This window comes from Candoia aspera, chromosome 2 (genome assembly GCF_035149785.1).
Source record: "Candoia aspera isolate rCanAsp1 chromosome 2, rCanAsp1.hap2, whole genome shotgun sequence".
Classification (NCBI taxonomy): Eukaryota; Metazoa; Chordata; class Lepidosauria; order Squamata; family Boidae; genus Candoia; species Candoia aspera.
Genome location: NC_086154.1, coordinates 191,538,309 through 191,562,100, shown reverse-complemented (window position 1 = coordinate 191,562,100; position 23,792 = coordinate 191,538,309). Strand labels below are relative to the sequence as shown.

The window sequence follows — 23,792 nt, the reverse complement described above, 5'->3', positions numbered from 1 at the left end:
TATATAGCCACAAATGGTAATGTCAAAAAGAACAAATAGCATGGATGGTAAGCAGTTTCATCTAGTAAGAGATGAAACTAAAATAAGGCAAGGGAAAGCATAAATTGCAAAACCTAAAATATTACCCTGGCAATGATGTTGCATTCTGTCTGAGGAAATTATGGCTCCTGTTTGGATTTTTTACAGAAATCTAGAAGAGACTTCTAGCCTGGGTGATGACTTCATGTGTTAAGAATGAAACATTGCTTTTATTCAATGTCGAAAGGAGACCTTTAGGTAAGGATTTTTTTTTTTAAATCTCAAAATATTTTCAACACAATTAACCGATTTAAAGCCTGCCCTTCTTTGTAAACTATTTTGTAAACTTACCTTTTATATAGTAGAATAGCTATAACAATACAGATGATAAATACAACTGCAAGGACTGGTCCTACAACCCAAATCAAGCCTTCTTCCTCTTCCGTAATTGGCTGCGGATTAAGATCCACGGACACAACTGTTTCAGAATATGGGCTGGTTGCATACATGGTCTGGAGGGGAAGAAGATTCTTACTTAATAACAGTGTAGTGAATATGAGAGATACTCTATTGCATATGTGTTTTGTGTGATTTAGAACTAGACGTAAATGCATTTTGTTTCCTTCTCACGGTTAAAGATTTAGCTTGGCAACACTTTTCAGATAAAAATAGAAAAGGGATACCTGAGATGATCATTACCAAATTCAACTACAATTGTAGAAGCATATTAAACTAGGAAGACTTTTGCAATTAACAATCCACCTGGGAAAAAACTACTAAGCCTACAGAAAGACTTTAAATAAAATTAATTAAATTTAACAGAGCCAGCCCAGTAAATACACATGACAGGTTAACAACCAATTAGAAAAATACCATGTAACTTGTAAATTGAAATGTTAATGTCTGCTGCTATTCTTTCCCACAATCCTCTTTCCCTTCCTGTTTAATTATTTTTTAAAATATATTACATAAAGTTAAAATAACTCAAGCATATAACAGGCATATGAAAGAGATGAATAGCATGACAGTACAATTAGTTATTTAAATCACCTTAGGAATTCTACTTTTTGTTACAATATTTTCTAACTCTGTTACATTTCACTGTTGGTCAGTAGCAAAATACTGTAATTAAAGAAGTTAGTGGTGCATGTCCTTGATTAGTTCCTGTTTTCCAAAGATGTTTTGCAAAGAGCAACACTGTCTGGACAATATGTCTTGAGACAGGACATATCTTGTTTTAAAGGAAGGATAAGATGTAAAATTCATGCCTCAGTAATACAGCAGAGATTTCAAGAAGCAAAGCAGAAAATATACAATAATGATTAAAATGATGAGACCACCTGTCTACTCTGAGAAATGGAAATACTGAGACTTAAACTCATAATTATTTTCCATGCCAATGTCTTTAACATGTGGTGTACTCAATCATTACTCTGTATAATACCCCTTGAATTTGGGGCCGTACTGTATGTGTACATGTGAATGCCATACCATATAGCTAGAATAAACACACAAACATCATAGTCAAGATACCATATCAATGTAAGAAGGTAAATAGAGGCAGAAACAGAGTGGAGTTGTGCACTCTTGCTGCTCCATTGTGTGTTGAACTTATCTGTATCTCTAACTGGTGAGGTCAGCCCACCCTTATGGCTTTGGGAAAGCCCTCAAAGTTTGGTTTTTTCATCAGGCCTGGGGATCCCCTGACAGCAGAGCACCCACATGTTGGTTGCACCACATACGACATCTTAATTAACCCTCTCACAATCTTCATTTTATTTATGTTGATTACTTGTTTTAATTGGTTTTTATATTCAATTTGAATAGTTGTTTTTGTTGTACGCCACCCAGAGTCACCTTGTGTGAGATTGCCAGCCATATAAATTTGATAAAATAAATAAGTACGTTCAGGTTCTTTAAAATGCATATAGAGAGTATTCTTGTAACTTAAGGCATTCAAAATATGCAACCATTTCTTGGCATATAACTATTCTTACAGAACATGATCGAAGCATGAACTGTGCAGAGATAAGCTACAGAGCCTTTCAATAGTACATTTAGGGGAAAAAAAACAAACCTGCAGCCAACTTACTGATTCTGAGTGTTCCATAACTGCTAAAATAAAGACAACATATTCTTGGCCATTTTGGAGCTGCTTGTTCTCAAAACCACCATACTGTTTCTTATCCCCCAGGGTGAACTCAGTAGGAAGAACGTCAAAGTGTGCTGCAATATATGGCTTTAAATCTGCTTCTCTTCCCAAACGAATGCTTCTGCGTTTTCGTGCTATCTCTTTCAGTAGCTTTAGGGTGTGAAAAGGAAAAAAAAAAAGAGAGAGAGAGAAAGAGAGAGAGAAGCAGAAAAATGGAAAGATAACTGTAAAGAAAATTAAAGTAAAACTGACAGGCTGATAAAAAATGAGTCTAGTGTTAAGAACTATGGGTTTTTAAAACAGAAACTAGATCATAATCTTATTTATATTTCTACTATAATCCTATACACATTTACCTAGGACTATGCCTCATTGCATTCAATAGATTTATTTTTCAGTAAACATCTATAGAAATCTAAATGAATATTATGCCTTCTTAAAAAGCCATGTCAGATACAAATTGCAACAGGTTTTAGTACTGAACATTGTGATCCATTCTAGGAACAAACTATTAAGCAGCTTTTTAAAAAAGCTGAATGATTGATGTATTTGATGAATATGTGATTCATTTCTCTCAAATAAGAGGCCACACAGCATTACATTCCTTTCATCACATTAATAGTTCTTGGTAACAGATTTGGGGCAAAATAGTAATAAGGTACATCTACTGTCCATTCTAACATTAATTCATTGTGAATTTCCCAAACAGTAGTAAACCACACTTAAAACAGGAGTGGCATAACAATCCCAAGCTTATCAGACCATCAGGGAAGAAATGAAAATTGACAAACAGCTGTGATAGAGCATTGTCTACGGAAGCAGATGTTGGCCTGTTTATTTAATAAAGTCTCTTTCACTGTGTGCAGTAGCAGGGAATAAGCTAATTAGCCGGTTTGGGGATATGGAAAAAGGATGGGATTGCTGCAAAACCAAAGGATCTCAATCTGTAGTTTGCCCAATCATCATCATGACCCCAGTCTTATGACTTCCTGACTTCAGAAAGTGAAACCTGGCTCTGGACATAGATTGCTGACTACAAAACTACGTATTGTTTTTAAGCAGTTAATTTTCTTTAAAAACACACTTACACAAAATGTAATACATAAATGTATTACATTTTTTGCTTTTGTTTTTAAAAGTTAACTATTTAAAATTTAAAAAATGTAGTTTTAATCAGCATATCCTCTTTGACTGCCAACTGTATACTTCAGCCAGAGCACAGCATTTAGTCACTAATTGACAGGATAGCCCATTGGGACCCCATCAATTAGCTATCTTACTTCCTCCAAGGTACAAGCACATGGACAGTAAGAAAGACTGCCAAGTTTATAGCTAAAGCCATTAAATTGAAAGCTTCCTATCTCGATCAGACTTGGGTCAATTGCCAAGGGGATGATCTTACCTGATCATTTCATTGAATATTTTTTATATCCCAATACGCTGAATTATTTTACCTCATTTTATTCGATATGGTCATTAGACTAATCAATAAACATATATGTGAACAAAATAAGAAGTGAAATATTTAGATCTCATATGCAAAATAAGCAAACAACCAGAAGAGTAGCAGAGACGGTAACACAGGTTATGCTGCAGTGCTTCAGAACTGAAAACGGGGCCTTTGTTGCTTGTGGGATACAAACAGAGCACCAGCCTGTGACACTTCAAAGCATTTCCATCAGATGGAATGATCAGTTTCTTTATAAATACACTATCCCGAAAGCACTCCTAGAGCAGTTCTGCCACTTCTAATGTTTGCACTTGTCTTACATCACAATTCTAAAGGCAACTTCTTGAAAGCAAAGACCACTTTCAAGACAGACTTTCAATAAACTGAAACTAGCAGGATAATTTGCTGTTTGTTTCAAATGAAAGCCAGGCCTAACTGATGTGGCTTGCTGCAGTATTTGCAGATCCCATGTGAACAGCATGAGCACATAATGCCAAGTATAGCCCGATTAATGATTTATTTAAAAATTAAGAATGAATTGTCAATCGTCAGTTCAACAACTGGCTCCTTTACCAAGACAGACAGGAGGCTAGCTACAGTTTTGTCTTACACCAATATTCTGCAACTATGTTGGTTAAGACGTTGTGGGGGTTGTAACCCCAACACATTGGGAGGTTGCTGAGTTGGAGAAGGCTGCTTTTGATGTAGAAGATTGGGATTCCAAATTTCAGCTATGGCAAAAGTTAGTATGTGTGAGGTTTAAGTCTGAATCAGACTCCGAAAATGAAACTTATCCTGAAGAAAACAAAACTTATCCGGTAGGAATCAGGGAAACAGATACCCACAATGACTCAGCAGAATGGGAGGAAGAGCAAGCGCTGATTGGGCAAAATCCAGAGGAGGATTTGAAACCTCCAATCAGTGCACGAGACCGGAGGGCTGAGAAGCACGTGAATCAGAAGGCAGCCCGAATGGCTGCAGAAAAGGCGTGGAAAGGAAGGTGTTAAAAAGAAAGCGTATGTTGAGCAAGCTGCCGGAGACAACCGATCCTTTGAGCTCGTTTCCGTGGATGAGTCCTTACTGGAGTCAGAAGCCTCGTCTGTAGCCATTGTAGAATCAGAGCCAGCTTCTTCTAATGTTGTGGGACTGCCTCCTTCACAAGTTGCTCCAATAGAGTCCAGCCTTGCCGGTCCAGAAGATCTCAGCTTAGCTCGTTGTTTCGCCAAGTGCGATCCTGCTTTCACCATCAAGCATCGTTGTGCAGATCCAGTCAAGTCCAGCCAGAGTTCCAGCTCCAGGTCTTGTCTTGCAATTCCGGTCCAGCCCAGCCTTGCTTCCAGTTTCCAGTCTAGTCTTGCCATCTCAGTCACATCCAGTTTTGCCTTCACTTCCAAGTCCAGTCTTGCCGTTCCAGTCCAGCCTAGCTCCAAGTCCAGTTCCTTGCCTCGTTCTTCCGTTCCAGTCAAGTCCTGCCTTGTTTTCAGATCCAACCCTTGCCTCATTGCTCTGGTCCAGTCTAGTATCACTCCGAGTTCCACCTCTTGCCTTGCTGCTTCGGTTGAGTCCCGTATCACCTCCAGTACCAAGTCCTGCCTTGCAGATCCAGTCAAGCCTTGCCGAGCCTCCGTGCCAAGATTGAGCCCAGCATCTCCAGTCTCCTTCTTGCCACGCGCATTTACCTCTCTGGGTCTTGCTGCTTCATTGAGGGGTCTAACCGAGTTCTGCCTAGCTGTGTTGCCTCAGTCTTCATTGGATCCTGATCCTGCAGTCTTGCCTAGTTTTCCTCCTCTGCCTGGGTGGACCTGATTGATAGTGTTGCTACTTATTGAAGACTTCATTATTGTAAATAGTTGATTGTAATAAAAGAGTTTTAAGTAATCCTGCCTGTCTGTCTCATAGTCTGAACAGGACAATATGAGAACTTGGGAAACAATTTATAAACATAACTTACACCAATCAAAATAGAATTTGATTATTTGGTAATTTATGATAAGCTGCCTTTCAACCTGACTAAGTACACTAAAGGACTTTCTAAATCCACCTTGGGTAAAAGAAGGGATCGCTGCATCTTCTGCATAGCATAGCATAGCATAGCATATAGCATATAGCATATAGAATAGAGAGGTTTATCCCTTATTTTGGGAGTGTGTGGATCTCAACCTCATTTAATTAGAGATGTTAAATAACTATGGAGCTAAAATACAACCCTGTCTCATGCTGTTATTGGTTGGTTAGCTGCCCACTAGTGCTATGCCAAATGCCAACTCTCGTTTGCTCATGCAAGCACCTATCCATGATAGATTGTTGGAGTTTGTCCCATAACCAGGATCTTGAAATGGTACCAATGTCCTCCTTAATGCCTATGAAAGCTACATACAATTGTGCGTGAGAATTACAGGTGTACTTAAAAGCTAGATGTTGGAGAAAGAGACAGTAGTCTACAGTTGATCACTCTTCCCTAAAGCCTACCTGCTCATCCTCCAGGATGTTACCTTGTTCTAGCCAATTGCACAGCTTCATGCATAGATGCTCTGTGTACAATTTCCTGATTATATTTAGAAGACTTATAGGTGTATACTTTGTTGGGAGTGCCTATCACCTTTTATAAAGATGGGCATGATGATGACTTTTCATCATTTTAAGCTCTTGCATTTTTCTGAACCAAGATAGCTGATAATTTCACAACTCAGATGCCTGTTCCATTGAAACCAGCATCAGCACTAGCTAAGGGAAGAAGTCTTGGAAGATTTGACAGGGCAATGCCCTGGAAAAAACAACTAAAAATAAGAAGTGGTCACTTTTCATTCTTGGTAATATTTCAGAATGGTTAATTCTGAGGACAGACTATGAGAGATTATGACCAAATTGACTGTTGAGAGTTTGGAGCCTGACCAAAATGTACATTGTCCAGAAAGATCTCAATGAACAGCACCATTTAAAATACCGAGATTGTGTTTATAGGTCATTTGGGCCAAGTACAGGCCTGCTAAATTACACACAGAGTCCTGGGAAACCCTGGAAATTAGTGGAAGGACTAGTGCAGTCTGATCATCAGGCCACCGATGAAAATGCCTATATGGGGTGTTAGAGCCTCCTTCAATTAATATATGGGCCTCCAGGTATTGGTATGTACAATAAGCATTATATCCATTCAACTCACTCAAAAGTTTTATAATCTGTCTATATAGGTGTAAGGGGGATAAATACATATTGATACATAACATTGCATATTGCTTAAAGTTTACAAGTTCAGGTACTACCCACTCATCATAAAAGGGAAGTTGTACTACATTAATTGGGAGTTTGGTTGAGAAAAAGAAGAACCAGGCTTCCCTTAGCCCTAATCCCTCTTCAGTTTGGCAAGGCCATATTAAAACAAGTATAGAAATTATTAGTGTCAAATTTGTCAAGTATCCATGTCTCCTGCAACATCAGAATGTCAAGTTCTTGAAGAAAATGATAAAAGTCCGGATTTGTGGATTTAGCAAACCAGCCTGCAATGTTACAAGATGGCAGTTGAAGTAGGCACTCTTGAAGTGATTGTCATCTTATATGTTTGACCCAAATCCTCTATCCTTCTACTGTTCAGACTCAGGGGCCAGGGCATCTCTTCCCCTCTATTCGATGGGGGGGGGGTGGCCTTAGGGAAGGCAGAGACCACTCCTGCTGGTAGGGATTTGGGTAGAGATATGCTGCCCTCAGTTTGGGCCCTTAAGACGGGGCTCAGTTTCAGAGAGCAAGACAGGTATACAGATGTTGATGCCATAATCTCTTGCTACAGCAGGGAGGCAATTCAATTTTTTCTTGGTTTCCTATTTTCCCTGGCTATTTTAATTTCACTGTGTTCCTACTGTACATCAGTGGCCAGAAATTGCACAAAATTTCTAATGTATTTTAATACACATACAGAAGCTTTCCTATAATGATCACTCTTTCATAGCGATATAAAAAAGCGATAAGTTTTCCTAATACACAGTATGTACCATTTTTCAGTTAGGACAATTATAAAATTCTGAGTTTGAATATAGTTTTGAGAGTTAAGAGATGGGTATATCCACAAAAAAATTAGGACAAAGTGCATTTTACTTTCATTCTTATGTTTTTACTCAGAAATAAGTTATATTCAGCAAAAGTCCTTTTTAATGTGAATAAATGTTTCCTGTTTGGAGCCTGTTACTTTTTCCTGTTGATTGCTGCAGGATGATTAATTAAGAACAGCCTCTGAACTGCTGAAAGGTTTACTTTTGTTAATTACTGCTACTACTTTAAATGAAAATGCTATTGTGTGTGATAAAAATTAAAAGAAAAAATAATGACCAGAACGTTGGAAATAAAGCTAAAATTGGAACAAGAAAAAAAAAAGGAAGAGAAAACTTTTAGGTACGTTTTCAATAATACTAAGCCCATCTGCACTGGACAAGCTGTTGCGAGCATTGTGTTTTATTGCCCTCTCTTTCCCAAAGCCACAAATCAGGTATGAAAAAAGCGCAACATCTGCCAGTGCATATGGGACCAGATCAGCGCAGAGCTGCATGCAGAAAATAGGTTTTCAATGACTTTAGTGTTGAGTTTGAACTGATCACTTCTGGACACCTAGAACTCCAACACTGATCACAGCATTCTTGTTTGTAGAAGAATACCATGCCCATAGTATTATCCTACCAGCTGCTCTCTTATAAGACAATAATTCAAAACAGAAGAATCTTCATAAAGATTCTCGGTAGTTTTCTTGAAAGCAATTCTGAAAGGGCTTCAACTATCTATCAGAAAAAAAAAAGTTCTTCTTTCGTATCCAGGTCAAACCTTAAGCTGCCTATATGGCGCCACCTTCTTGGCTTTGTCATTGGCCAAAAACAAGTCATTTTCAGTGCACGCTATTTGTAATAATTGGCCGGTCAGCAGGTGGGCCGAATTCTGTATCTCTCCGCATTTACACAGTGTGTTATTATCCATCAGCAATCCCCATTTGAGCATATTGGTCTTACACTTAGGCACTCCAACCCTCAACCTATTCAGAGTCCTTCAGATAACGTAAGGGAGGTCAAATCCCTTAGCCATATTCTCCTCTGGGACCATTCCTTGGTCACTGATTTCTCTTCTCCATCTTCATATTTGGTTTTCCTCTTGTGTGCCCTTAAGAGTGTTTGTTTTTGCCATGAAATTCTTCCTAGATTTTAGTCGACCAGCTTGAGGCTCGTACCCATACAGAGGGTGCTGGGGATCATTCTTTTGTTTTGTTCCCTCAACCTCTGCTGCTACTTCTCTCCTAATCTTGGGTGGTGCAATACCAACAAAGGGGTACATTTTCTCAACTGGTGTAGGTTTAAGGCATTCTCTCACTATTCGTCCTGCTTCATTTATGGTGATGTCAACTTGTTTTGTGTGTGTAGACGCACTCTATGTTGGAGCAGCGTACCCTGCCGCAGCGACACTCAAGGCCAAAGCTGATATTCGCAACATGGATGGCCGGGCTCCCCATGTGAAATTTGTCAATTTCCTAACCTTGGCCTTAATATTCAGGCAGTGCTGTTTAAAGGAAAGCGTTGGATCAAGTGTCACACCGAGATACTTCGGTGTAGGACAATTCTGTAATCGGCTCCCTTGCCATATAAAATTGTTTAACCCCAGCGTCTTGATTTCGAAGATGGAAAGTGCACACTTGGATCTTACTTGGATTAGGCCTCAAATGACTAGTACTGTAATATTGTCCTAATTTTTCAAGTGCTACAGTGAGACTTCCAGCTATCTCATCAAAACTTGATCCTTGTGTAGCCACTGCTGTATCATCTGCGTAGATAAACAGTTGTGTGTTATTGGGAACTGGTTGATCATTTGTATATACATTATATAATATCAGGGACAGTACGCTCCCTTGTGGCAGTCCATTCTTCTGTAACCTCCATCTACTGTTCTTTCCATTCAAAGTCACATGAAATCTCCGATTCTGTAATAGACTGCCAATAACCCTAATAAGCCTACTGTCTCCAGTGGGACTATTTATCTTGTGTAGCAATATACTATGATTAATGGTATCATACACTGCAGTTAAGTCAATAAAAGCCACTCCAGTAATCATCTTTCGTTCATAGCCGCCTTCAATGTATTGCGTAAGATTAAGTATTTGGCCACAGCAAACCTGCTTGTTCCTTCATGATTTTTCTATCAATATCCACAATTCAGTTAAGGATCATCCATTCTAACACCTTGTAGAGATGGCAAAGGAGTGACACCAGTAGATAATTTTTCGGGTCATCTGGATCTTTACCAGGTTTCAGTAAAGTGGCAACTCTAGCCCGCCTCCACTCTTTGGGGATCTTAAACTCATCAATGCAATTATTCATCAACTGTAAAAGCCACTCTGTTTTATCTGCTCTGTTCTTATTTCATCTATGCCTGCTGCTTTATTTAGTTTCATATTCCTTATGGCTTGCTCCAATTCAGATATCACACCAGACCAAACCAAACCAAAGAAAAAAAATGTTGTTTCTCAGGCAATAGATAAGGTATTTCTTCTACCAGGAATTCTATATTACATTTTAATTATATCTGGAAAACTATGGGGAAGATCCCATCCTTACTAAATGTTTCTGAATTAATAAATGGTCTTTGTCAAAGTCTTACACAGATTAGCACATCACAACATAAACAATAATTAAAATAACTATTTTGTTCTGGGAAGCAGTAGCACAGGTGCAAAGAACTTTTTTTTATCCATTCAATCATGCCTGATTCTCGGAGACTGCTTGGACAAGTCCCTGCAGTTTTCTTGGCAAGGTTTTTCAGAAGTGGTTTGCCATTGCCTCCTTCCTAGGGCTGAGAGAGAGTGACTGGCTCAAGGTCACCCAGCTGGCTTTGTGCCTAAGGCAGGACTAGAACTCATGGTCTCCCAGTTTCTAGCCTGGTGCCTTAACCACTGCAGGAAACCAGGTCTCGCAAAGAACTTAATTGTATGAAAATTCAAGGCCCTTGCAGTATCATATTGTAATTTGTTATGACTGGTGTATTGGTCAATGGAATTTTGCAGTGGAATTTATTTTCCTGAACATCTCATTATCCTCATGAGAAACCTATACACAGAACAGGAAGCCACAGCCTGGAAGAGAACATGGTGAAACAGACTGCTTCAGGTTGGCGAAGGAGAGGGGCAAGGCTATATATTCTCTTGTTAATTATTCAACTATATACCGAATATATACTGAGGGAGACTGTATTGGAAGATGAGTGTGGTTTAATTTTTTTTTTAGTTTTTTTATCCCACCTTTATTATTTTTATAAATAACTCAATGTTTAATACTCCTTCCTCCTCCTTCTTTCCCCACAACAACCCTGAGAGATGAGTTGGGCTGAGAGAGAATGACTGGCCCCAAGTCACCCAGGCAGCTTTTCACAGTCTCCTGGACTCTAGCCTGGAGCCTTAACCACTAGACCAAACTGGCTAAAGTGGAGGAGGAAATATCAATAACCTGCACTACGCTGATGAAACTACTCAGTTAAAAAGTGCAAATGATCTGCAAGGTCTTATAATGAAATTTTAAAAAATCACAGTGAAAAAAAGGGACAAAGATTAAATATAAAGAAGACCAAAGTAATGACAACAGACCCAGCAACCAACTTTCTAATGACACTGAAGAGGTGGATAGCTCCTGCCTTTTAGGATTAGCTATCAACAGTAAAGAAATCATCAGTCAACAAATACACCATAGACTACCTTGGCAAAGATATTCAGATGCCATGATGTGTCTGTACCTACCAAGATCAAATCTGTGCAGGCAATGATATTCTCTGTGACACTCTGGAAACAAAAGCTGGACTTTGAAGAAGCAGGATAGAATGACTATTGATACTTTACTGTTGGGGAACACTTCTGAAAATACCATGGATAGCCAAGGAAAATGAATCACGGAGCAAATCAATCCAGAATTCTCACTTGAGGCACAAATGACCAGGCTCAACTTATTGTATTTTGGAAACATTATGTGAAGGCCCAGGTCCCTTTAGAGATCCATAATGACCCAGGTCTCTTTAGACATCCATAATGCTGGGAAAGGTAGAAGGAAAGAGCAGAAGAGGGCAACCAGCAACAAGGTAGATGGACTTGATTACAATGGTGTGGGGTGCATCATTGGGAGACCTGAAGGACAGTCTGGGGACAGATTATTCTAGAGAAGGTCAATCAGTCAGTGGAATTTTTCAGGTTAAAATAATGTGGGAGTAGAAAAATATAATTATGTATTACTGAATGACACATTTTCATTGATAACCATTTAAGATGAATATAGTGCTGACAATTCTGAATAATAATTAAAAAATAGTTCTACTGTATTATGGAACCCGGACTCCCTAGTATGGAAAATCTGGATTAAAGAAAATTAACAGGGGTGATAACATCTACCACCAACTTCAGTATGCCGTTTCTACTAGCTTAATTACAATCCTATCAGTAGATGCAGGGATAGGAAGGGAAGATTTTTTCAGCAACAATACTCCTGTTAATGGAATGTCTTTGAGGACAGTATTGTCTTCAATGGCCAATTAAAAGGCATTAGTTTTAAAAACATCTGGTGAACATTGTTAAAATCAACTTTTTTGTCCCACCTTCTCTCACACAACCTTCCTGGAGATGGCTCTCATGCAGCCAATATATCACACACCAATAGTGGCTGATACCCACTGTGACTAGCAGAGAGACCCACCACAGGGGAAAGCGTAGCTTTCTATCCTCCTTTCTCTTTCATATAGGCACTGAAGGCACTAAATGCACACAGAATGCAGAACATTCAGCAAATTGAGAAACTCCTCACATTGAGGGGAATAACATTTTGAAATCTTGTTGAAAAGGATCTCATACAGGAAAAAGGGCAGTATTTGGCAAGCTTTGCTGAGAATCATGTTTTCTCAGAGGAAAAAAGGACACTGGCCATCTTACTGAGAAACACATGCACACACACTTGGATTAACATATCAGTACAAACATCCTGAAACAAGACTAGTTTATATAGTTTTTCAGATACACCAAAGAATGAATTTAGATTTGTTTTAATGAGGCACACAACCTTGCATAATACACTACCTTGCATTAGCTTCCAATTTCTAGAATACCACAAAAATGTGTATATTTCCAAATGCCGCTTCCACGGCCACACTATTCCTGCAAGTCAAAGCTCAAAGTTTAGACCTTGGAAGGCTCTTCAGGGCACTGAAGGAAATTGCGAAGCAGGAAAATGCTGTTCCATGAATGTGAACTGTATTTTTATTACAGAAGGAAATGTGTGTCCCAACATAGTATTTTATGTAAATATAATACACAGTGCAAAGAAAGGCAAGAAGAAAAAAAAACATCTAAATGTTCAGGCTACATCTTTTGGCCAGGTTTAAAAATCAATGTTCATCTTCTTTAGAAGTATTTTAATAATATTTACATTCCAATCAGTAGGTCAGTAAGGCTGAACTATCTGCAGCTGTACTAATGTAAAATCCACTAGTTCTGAATGCATTTTAAATATTGTCAAATATTTTAATACATTTCTACATTCTCCCAACACTCTTATATTGATGTCTCTACAATATGCAAACTACCCTAAAGAGCTCTAGCTTACATGACTGAGATCAGACTTTAGTCTATACAACTAAACAGGGAGATTGTGGTAGCCTTGGAGTCCTCAGCAACACTGGATTCTGGAGGCCAGAGGTGCTCTGTGGTGTGCTGATGCTGGTGCTGATGGTGTGGCTAGGGCCTATAGGCTCAGCAGATCAGCCAGGATGAGCAAAGACTGGCGATTGAGAGCCTATGCACATATTGTGATTGTTGCTGGAAGGCTGGTGTCATGGATTGTGGGATGCTTATGATGATGTGACAGCCTGGATAGATAACCGTGCATGGCCTTTTGTTCTTTGCTGTCCTCCCTCCCCTCTGACATTTGGCCCGTGGAGACATGGCTGCCAAGGGCCCTTTGGACTGTTCTGTTCAGTGTGTGTCCTGGAGGTAAGCTGGGGGTTGTTGATTTGTTGGATTGCAGTTAATGAAAACCCTGGAGGAAGCAGATTATCTAGACCAGTTTCAGTCATATTTCATGCCAGGATTCAGTATGGAGACATGCTTGTAAATGACCTGTGGTGGAGCCAGAATGGAGGTGGTGCATCCATCCTTGTGCTCCTTGATCTTCTGGTGGCTTTCGATATTGTTGACCACGGTATCCTTCTGGGCTGGCTTCGAGGTTTGGGAACAGGAGGCACTGTTTTACAGTGGCTCTCTTCCTTGGCTGGTATCAGTAGATATTTTTTGGGGAGGGAGGGCCTGCTCCCTAGGCCCTTCCTTTGCAGGGTGCCAGAGGCCTTGACACTGTCCCCCCCTATTCAACATCTACATGAAACCACTGGGTGAGGTAGTTCACTGATTTGAAATGTGGTATCATCAGTACACTGATAATACCCAATTATATTTTTTGACTCCAGGCTGGTCGACTGAGGCTACTCAGGGCCTGTCACAAAATAGCTGTGGATGTTAGGATGATCTAGATCTGGACGTATTCCATCTCTGACCTTGAATGGGGTAATACTTCCCCATTCAAGAGTGGTGTGCAATTTGAGGGTCTTTCTGGACCCACAGCTCTTGCTCAATGAGCAAGTGGTAGCTGTGGCCAGGAAGGCCATCATACCAGTTGTGCCCTTTCCTAGATCAAGAGGCCCTTCGGACAGTCACTTATCCCCTAGTCACCTCATAGTACAATTACTACAACACACTCTATAAGGGGCTGCCCTTGAAGACCATTTGAAAGTTTCAACTGTTCCAGTGAATGCAGTGATATGGTCAGTGATGGGCAAGTCTCAGTATGCTCGTGTGACCCTCCTGTTTTGTAACCTGCACTGCTTGCCAGTTTGCTTCTGAGTATGATTCAAGGTGCTGGTTATGACTTATAAAGCCCCACATAGCATAGGGCCTGGTTCATCCTGAAATCTGGATGAAATGGTATTCTGGAGGGCCTTTAAGACCTGGCTCTTCTTCCAGCTTGTGACTGGATCCCCTTGCTGGGTATGCGATACATGTTTTTTAAAAAAATTAAATTCCAATTGTATATTTGTTATTTTGCTTTTTATGTTGTGAGCTGTCCAGACTCAATTTGAAGTCGGGTAGCACCCAATGGAATAAATAAACAAATAAATTTAAATTTATAAACATCATAGATCATTATTTTTTAACTTTAAAAAGCCCTCATCCATGTACTGTATTATATAGTACATTATTTTTGAAAACTCAGGTAAGTTAACTTTGTTGGTTAGATATACAAAATGCTTCATCCTATGAGTAAGATCAATAAACAATTGAGAACCAATTTGAGAAAACCTAAAAAGAAACCAACAACAACCCAGGAAATACTGTTTGAATTTGTTGTACAGGAGACCCCAGTCACTGAATGACGAAGAAGAAAATCATCACATCTGAAACATGACAATTAAATCCAAGACCTAAAATATTTATTTTTCAAGTACCTAAGAATACTAGTTTAAGACCAATTAGTCTTCTTAAAAATGGAAAGAATTTCTTCCATTTGGACAATAACACTGTTTCTGCTCAGTCTTATACACAATGAAATTCAACCAGTTGCCGCATAGATCTCCTTATCTGAATACCTTGGCTACTGGAGACCAAGTAAATGTAGTTAAATGTTCACATGCCATAAGCCTTTACTTCCAGACATTCCGACAATGATAGTGCAAAACCTACTAGGAATAAATTTGCATTCTCTATTCTAACAACACAAATATCATTATGATAGTTACCCTACTCAGGGCCACAACTAGGATCAGTGTCACCCGGGGCAAACATGGATTCCATGCCCATTTTGGCGGCCCCCAGTGCTCATTTTGGCATCTCCCCAGCGTGGTGCCCGGGGCACATGCCCCGCTTGACCCCCCTAGTTATGGCCCTGACCCTACTGTCTTTGCATGTAAATGTACCCAATGAACAAATTTTATCATAAGGAAAAGACACATCCATCCCTGGGCATATATTAAAAATATATGGAAGGTGATTTGCCAAATAATGTCATATTTGTATTTTTGAGAGTGTGAAAGTTTGTGAAAATGTAATATAGATTAAAGGATTCCACACCTCTTTGAAAATAGGTGATTTCAAGAATAATTTTTTTGTGGCCATTTCCAACTACTGTATAGGTGAGTATTATACCATCCTTACTTGGGGTATCTCTAGACAGGACTGCTATTTTTAAATTCGCCATCTCTCTCTAAAGTAAGATGCATTTAGGAGAAAAATTTTACAAAATCTAATAATCTCAAAATGTCAAAATACTCGAAGATTCTAATGTAACTGACTAATTATTTCACAATAAGCATGACAGAAATTGACTAAATACATCTTCTGGCTCAACAACTTAGTTATTATCATTCTGAGAATGTGGAAGGTGTTTTTTTCTTTTACTTTAAGTTTAATTCTGAAGTGCAAGGAACAAGAATTTAAAAATAATATATACACTTTCTAATTAGAAGCATTTCAGCATAGCTGAAACAGGTAAAGAGACTATGAGGAAGGTCAAATGTTAAACTGCAGAGCAAATTGCAATTTAGCATTTGATTCAGCAAACACTCCATTAATGAACCAGACCTTTATCAGAGTTCATATCAATGGTGATTATACTTTTGCTGACAAGTCATTTTGCTTTCTACATTATGCCTTACAATCAGCAAGGAATAAAATATTAATGACAACAAAGATCAGACAGTTTATGTGCCTCATTGCAACTTAATGTATTTTAATTTACGTAATTAGCTTTTTGTATTTGCTCCCAGAAACTAACTCCAACATAAATGACAAAGTATAAAAAAGTCAACTTGCTGACATGAATGCATTAATTGGACACAATCATTAAGACTGCTTCAATCAGAAAAGGTTTCTATGGAAAAAAGAGCTAAAATAAACACAGGGTACCTCATCTAATTCCATTTCATCTGGGCTCTCGCGTGGTTTCATGAATTTTCCATCTGATTTCTTTATCAAAGGCACAATTACTATATAGTAACCTCTGCAAATGAAACAAAATGTTACAGTGAGGTTTATATAAAGGGAAATCATTTAAAAGCTTCTATACAGAATAACTTTTCTTCACAGCAGATCCAACTGGTTATAAAAACAGTACTATCTGAAATTAATATTGAACACAAACATATATGTACTGCTAATTAAGATGAACTCTTTTATTAGCTATCAGTACTATGTTTGGCACTTTGGAGTATCAACTGAAGCACAATGTTATAAAGATTATGATAAACTTTGGAACAGCGGGATGCAATTGTTTTACTTATTTTCGGATGCTTACTTTTTAAAGTATTTACTGCTTACCAACATAAAAACCGAATAAAGCAAATTGGGTGGCTTTTCCTCAGATGAGACATTAAGTTTGGAAGAAACTAAGAATTTGGTAAAATTAGTAGAGGTACTGCAATTTCTTTTTTATCACTATATCACTGTTTGAGAGCCAGTTGGAAGTAGTAGCTAAAGTGGTAGGCTACAAGCAGCGAAGCCCAGCTTGTAGTCCTCCTTTGCGGATGGATAAGCGATTTGAGGTCAGTTGGTCTCTCTCAGTCTTAGGTTGGGAAGCTGCAGAGCATCTGTTTACCAACCCGCACTAGACCGACACAGTAAATTATGGGCCATCATGAGTGGACCTTCAACGAGCAGGCCTACATTTTGCAGCTGACTGATTTTGGATCACCATCACTTTATGTACATCAGGTTTCAAACTCTCATATTTAACATTAAGCTCAACTAAGCAAAAATACATTTTTTAAAACTGAAGCAGTTATGATCTATTTTAGATTTACACTAAGGAAAGTAATTGTTTTGACTATTATCCAGTTTTTTTTAAAAAAGAGAGTAATATGGGTTAATTATACATGTGATATAAATTCAAAGGTTTGGCAGAAAATAATTGTGGAATGCAAAGAAAACAGTCCAATCCAACAGCATCCCATACCCCTAACCTCAGAACTGCCCCTTCTCATGCATAATCCTGTAATGCTAGAATTATATCATAATGTACAGTGAGTCCCAAAGATATTCTCAGAAGAAGGCCTACCCTGATAGTTGCTATTTGCACGGTGGCCACTGCAGGAGCATTGTTTACGGAATCATCTTGGAACCTTGCACAAGTACGAAATACTAATACAGGCATACCTCATTTTACTGCACTTTGCTTTATTGAGCTTCGCAGATATTGCGTTTTTTTTTAATACAAATTGAAGGTTTCTGGCAACCCTGCATTGAGCACTTCTATGAGCACCATTTTCCCAAAAGCATTTGCTCACTTTGTGTCTCTGTCATATTTTGATGATGCTTGCAATATTTCAAACTTTTTCAGTATTATTAATCAGATGATGTGTTAGACATTATTTTAGACATAATGCTATTGCACACTTAATAGACTACAGTATAGTGTAAACATAACATTTATATGTACTGGGAAACCCCAACATTTGTGTGACTTGCTTTATCGTGATATTCGCTTTATTGCAGTGGTCGGGAACTGAACCCGCAGTTATCCCTGAGGTCTGCCTGTACTCTAGACAACTCTGGGAAGCTAAATGTAGCAACTGACAGCACTAGTGAATTTCATACTCCACTTATCCTCCTCCTTCATTAGCCCTTGCAAAAATAGCTCCGATTGACTTTTGCATTCTGCCAATGGCACAATTTCACAACCATTTAAATTATTATTTATCTCAATGTGAAAGAAAAATAGTGTAAACACTATATTTTAATAAAGGTTTATCTGTCTCTAATAGGGAATGATTTTTGTCCCATAAAAGTAGCTAGATCAAGTATATACCATATAAATGAAAAATATTTTTAAATTATAGGGGAAAAACTAAGAGAGTCTGAATATGTTCAGGGCATGCTGCTGAAAAAGCAGCTTGAACAGGGAAATCATTCTTGGTATGCACTGATACACACTTTAATAGCTTTTTCCTTCTAAAAAGAGTTCTATATCCATTATCTTTTTCTTTTCTTTTTTCTTTTACTCTATATCAGCAGTTAAAGAAGGCATATGAAAAGTTATTTTTCTTGGCAATTACTCTCTACAATCTGTTTTCAAACACACTTGCAATCACCTAATGGAACCAAATCATTTGTGAAATCAATACATATATGTAGCCAGGTTAGATTACAACATTTTATCACTTTTCAATAAAGAAGGCATTTAGATCATTTGGAACTTCTGCTTAAGGATTCCACATAGAGGAGATACCCATCTAACTACAGGTTTAAATTGCACATAAGAAACCACGATAGCTTCTTAAAAGAAAATATGGGCATTTTGTCCACATCTTATTTACTGCCTGTATCCTAAACTCAGCTTCAGGGAAAATGGCTCTTAAATCTGGATCTAGGAACTGGCTTTCCACTGTGACTAATACTTCTTGCTAAGTGCTGATTAGATTTCACTAACACCACTTTAAATTAGTTAAGAAAATTGAATCTTAAAATTTAAAATAACACAACGAAAATATAGCAGCGCACATGCTGCTTTGTCTGTGCCCCAAATATCAATAGATTAATAGATCTGACGCTTACTGTACCTGTGCAAAATCTACTTTTAATGAATGCAATTGACAATGACATTGTTCTTGATCTGCTGACCTATTTAAGTGACTACATGTTGTTGCCCTTGTTCCTTCTTAGAAAATAAAAAGAAAAATTAATAGGACAAATGTCAAGGGCCAACAGATCCAGACTTAGAAGGTCATGACTCAAAAACTGACATTGTTACATGGTTTCAGTGATTGCCTTGGACAAATTGTTAGCTCTCACCTTAAATTCTCTACCTATAAATATGGCTCAATAATTCCTGATGGTTTTGCTGCAAGCATAAACAAAAACAAATGTATACATTATTTTTGTATGGTAATTGTTAATTGCCCTGCAAGGAATAAACACCTCTGGTAAAATTGCTACTAGCAATCATTCTTGCATCCGTCATTTTAATAGATTAAAACTACAGGAAGGGACAAAAAACTTATTATCTTTTCAGAACAAATGGCAAACTGTTGTGTTAAGAACCAAAAATATGTATATTCCTTTTTTAAAACTCTGAAGCAGTTAACAGTTACAGAAAATGATTTTCATACTGAGCTAACTGTTCACCTGTGAACTAACTGTATTATGCCAAGCATTATTTTTAATGTTATTTTTATATAGGGAAGAAATGTTGTTATGAAACACTGGTATCTAATTCTCTCTCAATGAGTATTTAGTGATTCATTTAACAAAATATGGTCTCTCTCTCGCTCTCATAAAATGCAAAACCCTCTATTTCCTGGTTTTGAAAAATATTAGCTATCTACAGACAACACTCACAAAGACAAATTATTTATAACATCTAAATTAGATGTTTATATTCCTGATTGAGTGAACACTGAACAGACATTTGAAATATTACTTCCTATTCAGAATTTTGTCAGGGTAAGATTTATAGCAGATTTCATCTTATACACCATTTTTCCTGGTTTTATCACTGAATATACCAGAACATCCTGCATATATCTGAATATAAGACTGCTCTTTATATGCCATATTTTGGTACTGATCATTTTACCTACTGAGCTCAGTACATGGCAGAGATAATATTCATATTCTATAGTCCCATCCTTTCTTCCATGAACTTTTGATCAAGCTAGGATTGACCGTGTTGCTGGTAGATTAAGAAACTCCCCTGGTATGTAATACTACATCTCAACTGGAGGTGGAAATATGATTGGAGATCATCAACATAAATCACTGATATATGCTATTGTAGAATTTTATTAGTTTCACTTTAGCATGTTTCAGTATTAGCTTTTTTGCCAATACTGAAAGTATTTGCCCAGAATAAAGACTTATGTATAGATTTTCCATACAAATCTGCTCAGAAGTTCAACTGGCCCAAGTGAAACTCGCTTTACAATCCAGAGGCAGAATTTTTATGGGGGTGGGGGGGTGGGAATCATTGCTAGAGGCAGAAAATTTGCTAGGTTACATCACCACTGAAAAGCTAGAAGGCTTTTTTTTTTTTTTTTTAATGAAATTTGATATAGATTGGCTGAACATAATTCAGATAATTATCTGGCTATTTGTCAGCTCCACTAGGTAGACCAGACCATGAAATCAACTCTACAGGAAGATTAAATGTACTTTTATTGAGTATTATAACAACAGGCTCTTGCAGTCTGCAAGATTGCAAGTCTGATTGTGCCATACCTCCTCTTCTTTCTTATAGTTCAGTAAATTACGGAGGCGTCTGAGCTGCTTCCATACGTTGTCTGGATGTTATCTAGATGTTCTGGGCTTTAAAAAATGCTTTCACCTATCCTTGTAATGGTAATCTTCTTTACTCTCTACAGTATTTAGGCTGAGTTGGGTATATCAAACGATCAGCAAAATTGGCATTAGGAGAATATGCTCAACTTCCTTGAAGAGAGAATTTTTATTGGCATGTATGGCATTTAAATTTTTCATCTTGGTTGTGCAGATGAAGATGTCCAGATGGTGTGCCTTAATCAGAATGTACTGTTTTCCTGATGTAATGACAAACTCTCTGTGGATAGAATCTTCTGTCAGCGTGTATCAGAATTTGTTTTCATGGAATCTAAATGAAAATTCTGTTGTCAATAGAGATTAATGGCAGGTTAATTGTGTTGAACTCTGCTTTTCAGGATAGATTTCTATCTGTCCAATTATTAATGAAAATCCAAAGCAAATGTGTTTGCATAAAATAACAACAACAACTTTATACTACTTAGAAAATTTATAAAAACCACATAAGAAATAGGTGGTATACAAATATGGGTAAAATAAATAAATTGTAACTTCTATCCATATTGGAGCAGATCTGGCAATTTCCCCTTTCGTCCCCAAAGTCATGTGATTAAATTGAAAGGCTTATCCTAATCCATACTCATCCATCACAAAACCTTCCTTTTGATCTATGCTAGTTGATGACCGTAATAAAGATTTGATTTGATTCCTTTTGATCACCATCTCATTTCACTGGCCGGCTGGCTTGCCTGTCTGCCTTCCTAAATTCTAGCAGTTTATTTTGTAATATCTTTAATATTAATATTAATCATTTAAATTAATATTAATTAAAATTTAATTAAAATTTAAAATTAATATTAATTAAAATATATTAAAATTTAAATATTAAAAATTTAAATAATATTAATATTAATATTAATAATATTAATATAAGTAGATTTCTAGCACCAATTTTGTAAACATGGTTGTATTTTATCCTAAAATACACATTTTCAAACAATTTTCCCATGATTTATACCAGTTTTTACATTAGTTTCCAAAATTAATATATTCTTACATATGTTGTGAAATTCTGATTATGGTGCTGTGATTACTGTGCTATGGCTCACAAGCTACTTTGGGAATTTAGTCTTCTAGAAAGGCATTAGCTACTTCTCTTTTCAGGTTCTTTTCTCCATAAATGTTTCTGATACTTTTAATCTGTAATAATCTCCATTCATATTTATAAACTATATATGTTTTTCACTATTAGCTATGGACTAACTTTTTCACACTTTTTAATGTTTGAGAATTTTCTTTCCTATAGCCCTCTTTAGAATTCCAATCAAACAATAAAAATGGTTTTGTATGAAGCTCAGGATACAAAAGATTACATGAAAAAAACATGTTGCATCCTGACCAATATTTCATTTTCCATTCTTTCTTTTTTGCCATACATATCACAATGTTATAATCAACAAAAAGCCTGCAAACAAAGCAATAACACTTATTGACTGTATCTACAGGCTTTCCTGGTAACTCTTTATTGTCCATTGTTTTGAATCCCAAATGGCATTGCAATGTCAGCTCTTTAGTACCATCTCTGTTGTTTAATCTGCACAGACTTAGTTAACAGGCTTTGTAAACCATGTTCCAGAACTGTGAACAAAACTAATAACAAATGTCAAATCCATTTGTTGCAAAATTACTTTTTAGACTTAAATCAGAACTTGCTTTTTATGAAATACAGCTTTTTAAAGCGAAGTCTGATAATTTAAACAAGGAAGACACATTAAACCGCTGTTGCTGTATTAATGTGATGATTCCGATCATTTAAACATACAGAGCTTGACTTCAGTGCCAATTTATGGAACAACCAAGAAATACCTTACAATGAAGGATACATTTATTCAACTCTACTCAATATTTTAGCCATTATAGTACTGTATTTCTTAATATAACCCTTTCATCCATACCAAAGTTATTCTGCATGAAAGAATTTCATATGGGTATGCATGTTTCTCATGGTAATGTATCTATTATGTCTGAAGTTTAAATGTCTCTGTGTGTGTGTGTGTATGTGTATAAATATTACTATATTGTATTTCTTAAATAAAAAAGACAAAAAGAAATATTATAACTATTATGTTTAATTATTTTAGTGGGACTTGGATCCACTTTAGACATTCCAGAAAATGCTTGATAGGAACAGGGATTTTGCAAACAAAATGTATTTAGCCACAAAGAGCTCAAGAGAGGTGAATGCTATCATATGAAGAGAGAAGAAGGTCACACAGGAATTCTCTCTGTACTTTATATTCATATGAATAGTGAATGTTGGAGGTGTGGCTATACGTAGGAAGCTGAAATAAATCTCTACCTCGTTTAACGTATGAATAGTTAATGTGCACATTCATCTGAAATATATTTTCTTGTTGGAACAAAAAATTATCCTTTGCATAGTTAATAGAATCTTGAAAAACCATTCATGCTTTATTTGTATATTTATTTTAATTAGTTTTGAAAAAATATCAAACAGTATATCCTTGCTCTGCCTCTGTATCCAACATTAGTTTTATATATTAGAAATAATTATAGATTACCCTGTTTGATGTTTAATATTTTACCCCCCAAAAGAATGTATAAACTACCATGTCTTTGTCTTAAAACCAGATATTTCTCCACATTTCCACCCTAAATAGTTACTAAAATACTGAGAAAATACATTTTTTCCGCCATTGTTTCTTAAACATTACCTTGATATTAAGAACTGAGAGTCACAGAAATGATAGGTGAGAGATTCTATTTTATCTGATATGGCACATTTTCCTATTGTTGGGAGGAACTGCTTGTGCAACAGAATTAATGTATTCTACTTAGTTAGAATC

General features: G+C 37.1%; 1 protein-coding gene across 1 annotated transcript in view; it reads right to left on the bottom strand.

Annotated features, from left to right (window-relative positions):
• Positions 1-23,792, bottom strand: part of PTPRD (protein tyrosine phosphatase receptor type D) — a 510,657-nt gene that overhangs the window by 114,396 nt on the left and 372,469 nt on the right. The window contains exons 18-20 of the mRNA XM_063295062.1: positions 16,564-16,657; positions 2,111-2,320; positions 370-530 (exon numbers count right to left, since the gene is read on the bottom strand). Of these exons, the coding sequence (XP_063151132.1) occupies positions 370-530; positions 2,111-2,320; positions 16,564-16,657 (465 nt within the window). The remainder of the gene's footprint in view (positions 1-369; positions 531-2,110; positions 2,321-16,563; positions 16,658-23,792) is intronic.